At 49.9% G+C, this 10,459-nt stretch overlaps 1 protein-coding gene across 1 annotated transcript in view; it reads right to left on the minus strand.

Moving 5' to 3' along the window:
- PLEKHD1 (pleckstrin homology domain containing, family D (with coiled-coil domains) member 1) overlaps nucleotides 1-10,364 on the minus strand; it is a 54,051-nt gene extending 43,687 nt beyond the window's left edge. The window contains exon 1 of the mRNA XM_011949672.1: nucleotides 10,113-10,364. Within this exon, the coding sequence (XP_011805062.1) occupies nucleotides 10,113-10,261 (149 nt within the window). The 5' untranslated portion in view covers nucleotides 10,262-10,364. The remainder of the gene's footprint in view (nucleotides 1-10,112) is intronic.
- Nucleotides 10,365-10,459: the final 95 nt, after the last annotated feature.

The raw sequence follows: 10,459 nt of genomic DNA on the forward strand, positions 1-10,459 counted from the left end.
CCACGGTACAACTTGAGGATAATAGTAATAACACCTGTATCTCACAGGGCTGTCAGGATAATGTTCCCCTAAAGACTTAGAACATGGTGGTAAATATGTCATAAATGATTGCTTTTATGATTATAATGATTATTTATTATGATTGGGTTCAGACTCAGTAATAATAAGCTGCACTCTCCCCTGACCTCCTTTTCCATTTGTGCTCACACGGCTGCTACTGGACGGAGCTCTTGGCTCCAGCCCAGCTGGCCAGCTCCCTGTCCTCCCAACACACGGCTTATCCCTGCATCTGTTGCTTCCCCCTGCCCCCTGTGTGCAGCCCATCCCTCTTTCCAGACCCAACATCAATCCTGGGAGAAGCTCTGCCCATCAGCTGTGGCCCTTGTCTGTCCCCATGTGTTGGGGTGAAGCCCAGAGCATGGGTGAGGTAAGGGGCTTGTGTCAACTCTGGCTGCCTCTCTCTCCCATCATAAAGAATAGTATTTTCATATCCAGATTAAAGAGCATTCGCAAGGCGCCTGGACACTCACCTTGCTAAGACAGTGACCAGGGAGAGCCTAGTTAAGAAGTAATCTTTGAGGAGAGGTGAGGTGTTTCCAGCAGAGGAGCTGCATGTGCAAAGGCCCTGATGCTAAGTGTTTTATTGACTTCATCTTATTTAAATTTTTCATAACAACTCTAAGAGAGTTAAATAATATGCCCCAGATTACACAACTCGGAATGGGGGAGCTAGGATCGTTGTAAAGGTGTTTGTTTTTTCTATTTCACAGTGAGGAAACCGAAGCACAGAGAGATTAAGCAACTAGTAAGTGGCAAACTCAGAACGCAGTTATCTCTGCTGACAAAGCCCAAGTTCTCACCTGCTATGCTCTGTGATGCCCGGTCCTCCTCATTACATGTAACTGGAATAGTTTCTCTTCCTAGGGCTTATCTCTGCTCTCTCTGCAGAGTGACTGCAAGCTGCTGGTCAGCTCAGGTCAGAGAGCATGAATGATTCCCCTGGTACACCCAGGTACTATGCTAGGCTCTGGAGCTTGATGATTTGCTGACCTCAGGGAGCTGATAGTCAAAAGCAGGAGAAAGAGTGTAGAAAACAATAATTTTAAAAATAGCTAATATTGAGCCGGGCACAGTGGCTCATGCCTGTAATCCCAGCACTTTGGGAGGCCAAGGCGGGTGGATCACAAGGTCAGGAGTTCGAGACCATCCTGCCTAATACGGTGAAACTCTGTCTCTACTAAAAATACAAAAAAATTAGCCAGGCATGGTGGCGGGCACCTGTCGTCCCAGCTACTCAGGAGGCTGAGGCAGGAGAATGGCATGAACCTGGGAGGCAGAGCTTGCAGTAAGCTGAGATTGCGCCACTGCACTCCAGCCTGGGTGACAGAGCAAGACTCCATCTAAAAAAAAAAAAAAGCTAATATTGGCCGGGTATGATGCCTCATGCCTGTAATCCCAGTACTTTGCAGGGCCAAGACAGAAGGTTCATTTGAGCCCAGGAGTCCATACAAGCCTGGGCAACATAGGGGACTCTGTCTCAACAAAAAATTAAAAAATTATCTGGGTATAGTAGCTTGTGCCTGTGGTCCCAGCTACTTGGGAGGCTGAGGTAGGAGTATTGCTTGAGACCAGGAGGTCAAGGCTACAGTGAGCCGTGATCATGCCACTACCCTCCAGCCTGGGCCACAAAGCCAGACCCTGTCTCAAAAGACTATAAAAAACAAAAACAAAACACCTAATGTTTATCAAGCTCCTCCTTTGTGCTAGGTGCTAAACACTGTTTTAGTAACAGTATTGTGCTAACTCATTCAACTCCTCACATGAGGTAGGTGAGGAAACTGGAGCATAGAGAAATTAAATAATGTGCCCCAGATCACACAACTGGGAATGGGAGAGCTAGGATAGTTGTAAAGCATCAAGAGGATACACCACAACATTGTAAAGCACCAGGGTAGGCTTTAACTTTGTAACATACCAGGGAAGTACTCTGCAACATTGTAACATACCACAGTACACTGTAACTTTACAACACTCCAGGAGAGTACACTACAACATTCTAATGTGCCAGAATCTATTGCAACATTGTAAGTGTATATTAGGTACAGGAAGAGTGAAGACCTGGAGGAATCAAGGGTTTAGGGGTACAGCCAAGGGAGATGTGACAACGAAGCAGGGCTTTGAAGAATGAATAGGAGTATCTTGGGAATTTGGGAGGAAATGGAAGGGGGAGAGATCCATTCCAGACAAAGGGAACAGCATAGGCAGAGAATAGTGTATTCAAAGTTATAAAAATATATCTGGTATTATTGGCAGAAAGTGTAAAGGGTGGGCAGTGGTGTAGGGGAGGTGCAGTAAGGAGTGAGTTAAGGTCAGAGAGCAGGGGCAAAGCGGGGCAGAGTGAGTAGTCCTTGTGAAGATGCTGGACTTCTTCCTGCAGACAAGGGGAGCTGCCAGCAAGTTTCAAACAGGGCACTTGTAAGGTCATATTGTAGTTTTAGCCATGGGGAAGTCCACAACCAGGCAAAGGGAAAATTAAAGTTATTGGGAGGTACAAATCAGCAAGGTTCATTGAAATGTTCAACAAGGGCAGGGTGAGCAGGGACTGGGATGACACAATGACCAGGACGCTAGCTTGGGTCACAGAGTGGCACAGGTGCCATCCAACACGAATTAAGGAACCCAGAAAGGGTTTTCTTAAGCTTCAGCTTTGTCCCCATCTTCTGATTTCCTCCCCAGTGCTCTGAATGCAACAAGGGCTCAACCAGAGCTTGATGGTCACCACTGCCTCATGATAAGTCCAGCCGGAGCCAAGGAAAATGTTATCTAGAACCGCAAGTATCTTCTGTGTTGGCCAGGTCCTGTTAAACAAAGGCCTATCCACTCTCTGTCCACTCTGGTGAGCTTCCTAATGTTTGGAGATGCAAATGCCACTGAGTTTAGGAGTAGGAGCTGGAAAGGGCTTTGCATAACAGAGTGAAAGAAATTTGAATTTGGGGAAAATCCTGTAGGACAATGGAGAGGAGGAGTGATGGGAGAGTGCAGAGGAGAGAGGATCCTGGGAGGATCCAAGAGTCAAGAGAGTGAGGTCACTGTCTCTGACGACAGCAAGGTAGGGTGCCTACCAGGGAGCTAACGCTCAATTTGAAGATGTTTGCACTTCTGTAATTTAAATACCTCCTCTGCCCTCCTCTTTGCCACAGCTTCCCTTTAGGATAGGCTGCCAGACTCATAAATACCTTGATGAGAGGCTGCTGTGTTTATGCAGCAGTATGGAAGGCTGGAGAAACTGAGAAATAAAAGCTGAGTTCCTTTACAAATTTACAAGAAAAAAATCAACCCCATCAAAAAGTGGGCAAAGGATATGAACAGACACTTCTCAAAAGAAGACATTTATGCAGCTAACAGACACATGAAAAAATGCTCATCATCACTGGTCATCAGAGAAATGCAAATCAAAACCACAATGAGATACCATCTCACACCAGTTAGAATGGCGATCATTAAAAAGTCAGGAAACAACAGGTGCTGGAGAGGATGTGGAGAAACAGGAACACTTTTACACTGTTGGTGGGACTGTAAACTAGTTCAACCATTGTGGAAAACAGTGTGGTGATCCCTCAAGTATCTAGAACTAGAAATACCATTTGACCCAGCCATCCCATTACTGGGTATATACCAGAAGGATTATAAATCATGCTGCTATAAAGACATATGCACATGTATGTTTATTGTGGCACTGTTTACAATAGCAAAGACTTGGAACCAACCCAAATGTCCATCAATGATAGACTAGATTAAGAAAATGTGGCACATATACACCATGGAATACTATGCAGCCATAAAAAGTATGGGTTCATGTCCTTTGTGGGGACATGCATGAAGCTGGAAACCATCATTCTGAGCAAACTATGGCAAGGACAGAAAACCAAACACTGCATGTTCTCACTCATAGGTGGGAATTGAACAATGAGAACACTTGAACACAGGAAGGGGAACATCACACACCGGGACCTGTCATGGGGTCGGGGGATGGGGGAGAGATAATATTAGGAGATATACCTAATGTAAATGACGAGTTAATGGGTGCAGCACACCAACATGGCACATGTATACGTATGTACCAAACCTGCACGTTGTGCACATGTACCCTGGAACTTAAAGTATAATAATAATTAAAAAAAAAAAAAAAAAGCCGAGTTCCGCCTCTGGTTGTGCAACAAGGACCATGTACATTGGTCAGCAAATTAATCCATCAACAAAAAAACAGTTTAGAGCCTCTTGGGGATTAACAGAAACCTTGGTACAGATTTTAGACTTCCTTTAGATATGGGATTTGGTCTTGGGACCAAATTTATCTCACTCTCAAGAGGGCAGCAAGAGCCCAGTGTATGTGTGAGTTACACATGAGTTACATTTCCCGGGAAGGCGAACATCCAGACTGGCTTCCCCTCTTCCCCAGGCACAAACTTCCGGAATAGGCCCAGCAGCCAGTCTCCCGCCTCTCTGAGCCTCCTGGATACTGAGAATGGCTATGTAGGGCGGTGGAGCTGGAGAAGGACTGCCCTCAGAAGTATCCTTTTCAGAACTGGCAGAAGGAAGGTGGAAATGACACAGCCCCCAGTATGTGTCCCTTGTGTCCATTCTGGGTGGCCTGCTGTGCTCAGGAAAAGGTCATCCTGGCCCGTGCTTCTCATCTGGCATCCAGTCTAAGATGGCAGAACAGCAGGAATCCTATCTGTGAAATGCGTGAGTCATGACACATTAGAGTTCAGAGAGATTATCAAGTCCAAGGGGGCTCAAAAAACTTAGCCCAACTATTCTAACAACAGTAAAACAACCATAATGTGTAAAACAGGGGTCCTCAACCCCTGGGCCCTGGACCAGTACCAGTCCATGGCCTGTTAGGAACTCAGCCACACAGCAGGAGACGAGCAGGTGAAGCTTCATCTGTTTTTACAGCTTGTCCCCGTGGCTGGCATTACCGCCCGAGCTCTGCCTCCTGTCAGATCAGTGGCGGCATTAGATTCTCATAGGAGCACAAACCCTGCTGTAAACTGTGCATGGCAAGGGATCTAGGTTGCACAGTCATTATGAGAATCTAATGCCTAAAGAAACCACCCCCACCCTGTCCTTGGAAAAATTGTCTTCCATGAAACCAGTCATGGCACCTGGTGCCAAAAAGGTTGGGGACTGCTGGTGTAAAACATATAACAGGTGGCTCATGTCTGTAAACCCAGCACTTTGGGAGGCTGAGGCAGGCAGATCACCTGAGGTCAGGAGTTCGAGACCAGCCTGGCCAACATGGCAAAACCCCATCTCTACTAGAAAATACAAAAATTAGCTGGGCATGGTGGTATGTGCCTGTAATCCCAGCTAATCGGGAGGCTGAGACATGAGAATTCCTTGAACCTGGGAGGCGGAGGTTGCAGTGAGCCGAGATCGCGATACTGCACTCCAGCCTTGGTGACAGAAGGAGACTCTGTCTCAAACAAACAAACAAACAAGAAAACATAACAGTGCAGAGGTACTGCTTGAAGTGGGCAGGGAGACTTGAAGCTGGACCCCTGTTCCCCATTCCCTTGTAGTAGACTCAAGGCACCTCTGGGGTCATCTGTGGCATACTATTTGACCCATCCCACTCCCACAATATAGATGAGATACTGCTGGCCAGTGGGGTGAAATGCCACAGTCTGGATCATGCAACTGGTTACTGGCAGAGCTGGGGCTGGAACTTGGAGCACCTGCCTCTAAGCCTAGATTCACTTCCTTTTTTTTTTTTTTTTTTGGCCGAGTATCGCTCTGTCCCCCAGGCTGGAGTGCAGTGGCTTGATCTTGGCTCACTGCAACCTCCGCCTTTTAGGTTCAAGCGATTCTCCTGCCTCAGCCTCCTGAGTAGCTGAGATTACAGGCACCCACCACCACGCCTGGCTAATCTTTGCATTTTTAGTAGAGACAGGGTTTTGCCATGTTGGCCAGTCTGGTCTCCAACTCCTGACCTCAAGTGATCCACCCCGCTTGGCCTCCCAAAGTGCTGGAATTACCAGCCACCACACCCGGCCTTAGATGCACTTTCTACCACACCCACAGCTGTTCTCAGAAGCAATTACTTTGTCATTTTTAAGACTTGGGGATAAGGAAGCTGAATTGTCTGCAAGCTGGATGTCTGACCCTCACACAGGTGAGACTCATTTTCAAATAGGACATCAACAGCCACTGAGTGCAGTTCCCTGGGGAGTGGGTGAGAAAGAAATGTCACTTGTTTGCACAATTAACTCACTTAACTTTGGCAGACCTGGTCTGGGTAAATGATCACATGACCACAGTGAAGCCTGACCTGATGTGTATCATTTCATTTATGGCTGTGTGATCCAGAGAGTGCGCCCATCTCCCTAACCCAAGCATTTGTTGTAACCTGGATGCGACCAGCACAGAAAGGGGAGAGGGTAGAGGAATCTGAGGAGACTCAGAAAAGCACCTTCCCCCTGCCTCTGTGCCTCAGTTTCCTATCAGTGGGCTTGGGAGAACAGCCCTGGAACAAGGAGCCAGAGAGTGAAAAACACTATGAAATCTCCAGAATCAAGTAATTTGGTCACTACTTTTTTTTCTGGAGGCAGAGACACTGTTCTCCAAGTCCTTCTTCATCAATGCTGAAAGAGCCTCCTCAACTTCACGCACACATTCGCAGAAGATCTTGCCCCTCAACTGCTGCCGGCTACGGTTCCCCACACCCTATGTTGCCACTCTGGTAGAATTTTGAAGAATAGAAGTTTATTTTTGAAAGGGGGTCCTGCAGGCACCCTCCACGGCAGAAATGTTACAACTGTGCTTGTGGGATACCTCACACAGCCAGCTGAGGGGAATGCCAGGGGTGCCAGAAAGTGAGACCAAACCCCAGTGTCACTAGGGTGAGGCTGAGCTTAGTGCGGTGAAGTTGGCATGATCTTCTCTTTGCTCTGAGAAAGCTCGGCATTGATGTCACCTCTGGGAAGCAGTGCTGAGAGCCAAAGTCAAAACCCTGGGCTCCAAATCCCTGTGGGAAGAAAGTCTCCTCAAGTCTTTTTGGTATGGTGACCCTCATCTGCACAGATAATCTTTACACACTGCACAGGCTGTGGCCTGAGATTTGGGACACATGGCCACTGTCTCCATGGCTCGCTCCCCTGGCACCAGGTGCACACCATGAATCTTAGCTCCCCTGAGTCAGGGACCCACCAATGTTCTGCAAGAGTAAACTGCGGAGCTGGGTTCAGGCCCTCCTGGCTACCTGGCCCCTGGGGAGAAGGAGGGGTGAGGAGGAGTATAGATGCTCCTGTTGCAGGAAGGAAGTGGGTGGGTCCTCCTCCTCAGGGGTTCTGGCCTTGGGAGGTGTTCAGGAGGGATTTGGGAAGAGGAATAGAACGCTGGAAAAAGCATTCAATCTCAGGAAAGAATTCGCCTAGGCCAAGCCCTCACAGTGTGACACTGACTGAGGCGGAGACCTCCCACCCCCTTCCTCTTTGTTTTGGCGCTGCCCAGATCTTTGCCAGGTCTTGGCACTTCCATCTCCACCACTCACAGACCAAGGTGAGGACACAGTCAACAGCCTTCCCTTCTAGACACCTCTCCCAGATTATCTGATCTCTGCTAATTAATGCTTTTGATTCCCTTCCCCTTTTGTTGCCCCCAGGAAATAAGTTGACCCTTCAGCTCAAGGGCATCTTCCCACCCCAGGCAGGCAGGGCTGCTTGGGCAGTGGAAGTTGGAGGCACAGGTCCTAAGACAGACCCTGAGTGGAAAAGGTTTTATAGAACCCAGCTGGCCACAGCCAGTTCTATCCAGCCCATTCTTTATTAATGCAGCGCTGAGCCTTTCCAGGCCCCCTCCCTTTAGCTGCCCCAGCCAGGGCATCGATCGCCCTAATGGCAAGGCTCTGCAGTGGCAGCCCTGAGCTGCTCTGTCCCCAAGTCTTCCTGTGGCTGCTAATTAGCTGAGCCCACAGACTCTACTTTACAAATGGGAAGCTGGGGCCCAGGGGGTCCTGATGGGAAGTGAGAGGGGGCTGAGCTAAGCATCATTCTTTCCCACACCCAGGCCCTCTCTGGCTGGCTCTGTCACTGACCCAAGGCTAAATAGTGTGTGTGTGTGTGTGTGTGTGTGTGTGTTGTGTATTCCCAGAACTGAGAACACAGAGGCCTAGAGTGGGCAGGTGGGATGTTCATTCTTTCTTGAGCCCCAGGTAGTCTTTGCACAGTGGCAGCTCCAGAATTCCTACAAAGGAAGGGAACCCAGGTAACAATCTCCTTGGGATGGGGCTAAAGGACTTGACTTTTAGCTGTATTAGCTGAGCATACATACTGTTCAGACTCTGATTGGATAGTTTTGGGTGGCTGTGGGGACCACAGTAGTGGATGGAGTAGAAGATGGAGTCTCTGGCGGGGGGGACGCTAGACCTCTCCAAGCCTCCTTGGCACCACCACTGTGCTTTTACCTGGGGCCTATGCCCTGTACTCCTGACACTTCCCAGCCCTTGAACCAATTATGGGTACAGAGACCAGGTTCCCAATATACCTGCAATAGTGAAGGGGAGGACCAGGGGACATATCCTGGGGGTTACAGGCACCTAGCGTTTTCTAGGGATGCAGTCAGGTGAAAATGTCTGGCAAGAGAAGTCTGGGTTGACAGGACCCAGAACAGCAGCCAGACCCAATAGAAAAGAAAGATTGACTATCTGGAGCTGCTGAGGCAGAAGAGAGATGGGCAGTGGGGGGAGATATTCTGCTAATTGTGCTTGAATCTACACACAGCCTTTCCACCCCAGCTCTCCTGGCCCCGGGGGCTGTAGCTCACATAGCTCAATGCTGGAAGCTCCCCCAAATACTCTCCTTGTTGCTCCAAGCTTCCATTTAGGGGATCAGAGATAAGCTCAACTTTGGAGGAACTCAAGAAGCCTGTATCCTATTAAATCCCAGAGAGAAAACTGTCAGAAGTAACAAAACAACATGAAACCAGAGATGTAAAATGTGGGATATTGTCCACAGCTCCATTTGTTCTGTGGTCTTATAGAGACATTAAATTATTCATCAGAACAGAACATCAGCACCCACCACTACCACATCCACACGATCTGTGGTCCTGGGAACATTGGAGGCCCCCTCTGCTCAGGGGCAGACTCGTAGTGTGGGATGGGGAAGGGGCATCTGGATACCCCTGGTTTCCTGGAAGGGTCATACCTCCAGGGAAAGGCTGGACAGGGTCTGCGTTCTCCAGGCCATACCAGTAGTGACTCTCAGAACTGAAATTGACTAGAGAGTGGAAACTGTCCAGAAGTTGGGAGCTTCCTGCAGTCCAGGGCTGTGAATTCCCTCTTCCCTCAATACCTCCCAGGCTCATTTGTAAGTGGAGAGTGGCTACTGATGTCTGGGGAGTCGAGTCTGACTTGGGGACCAGGCAGCTGGGGCTGAAGGATGGCTGGGACAACCCTGTCTCTTCCCACCACCTCTTTCAAAGGATCAGTCCTTGTCAGGACCAACCTACCCCCTTCCTCACTCCAGCTGCCTCCCTCCTTTCCAGCTCCTCTGTGTGAAGCACTGGAATCTCTCTTCCCTGTGCTCACTTTAAAAAAACTTATTTCCAGGGACAGTTGGAGGGGTTGCCAAGGTCACTTCCCCATGGACAAGCACCCTTCCTCACCCTTCCTCCCTCCCTGGCCTGAGCCTTTCAGAAGGGCCAGGTCTCTCTCCATCTAAGCGGGGGTGGTTGGCGGGAGGGAGACACTCTGGGCCTGGGTGAGGGGGTTGTGAAGACGAAGGAGTTTCTCCCTCGCCTCAGTCTGGCCTGACCTGACCTAGATGGGATCCCACCCCGACCATGGTCTCTTCTGCCCACACCCAACATTCCCACTCCAGGGTCAGGTTCATTCCATAGAGAATTCGCCACCGCCCCAGGGCAGGGGTTCCCATCCTGTCCCAGACTAAGGTCCACATTTTCCCGCGGGAGCCACTGTAGAGTGAAGGGGTGACGCCAAGGTCACACAGGAAGGCAGAGGCATGACCGAGACTGGAGGGGGCGGGAGGGGTGCCGAGGCCCAGGCTCTCTCCCTGGCGGTTCCCCTCGGGGTGCGGGGGCGCACTCACCGCCGGGACCACTTGGCGGACGGCCTCCCGAAAGGCCGCTTCCACAACACACCGTAGAGCTGCACTTTGGTGCTGATGTCCAGCGCGTCCGAGTCGGCCTGCTCCAGGGACGGTGAGGGCGACACTGAGTTGGACTTGGACGTGAACATCCTGCCTCAGCGGGGTTGTGCCCGGCCCGGACCCCACCTCCCGGGGTCAGCAGGGACGCGGGGCGAGGGGCGAGGGGCGAGGACGGAGCTGTCGGGGGGCGTCGGTCCGGATCAAGAGCCCAGAGTGGGCCCAGAGTGCTTGAGAGGACTTGACCTGGGTTGAAATGAGTCCCCGGGAAGAAGGGGAGAGCAAACTCC

This window comes from Colobus angolensis, unplaced genomic scaffold (genome assembly GCF_000951035.1).
Source record: "Colobus angolensis palliatus isolate OR3802 unplaced genomic scaffold, Cang.pa_1.0 Scaffold3, whole genome shotgun sequence".
Taxonomy (NCBI): Eukaryota; Metazoa; Chordata; class Mammalia; order Primates; family Cercopithecidae; genus Colobus; species Colobus angolensis.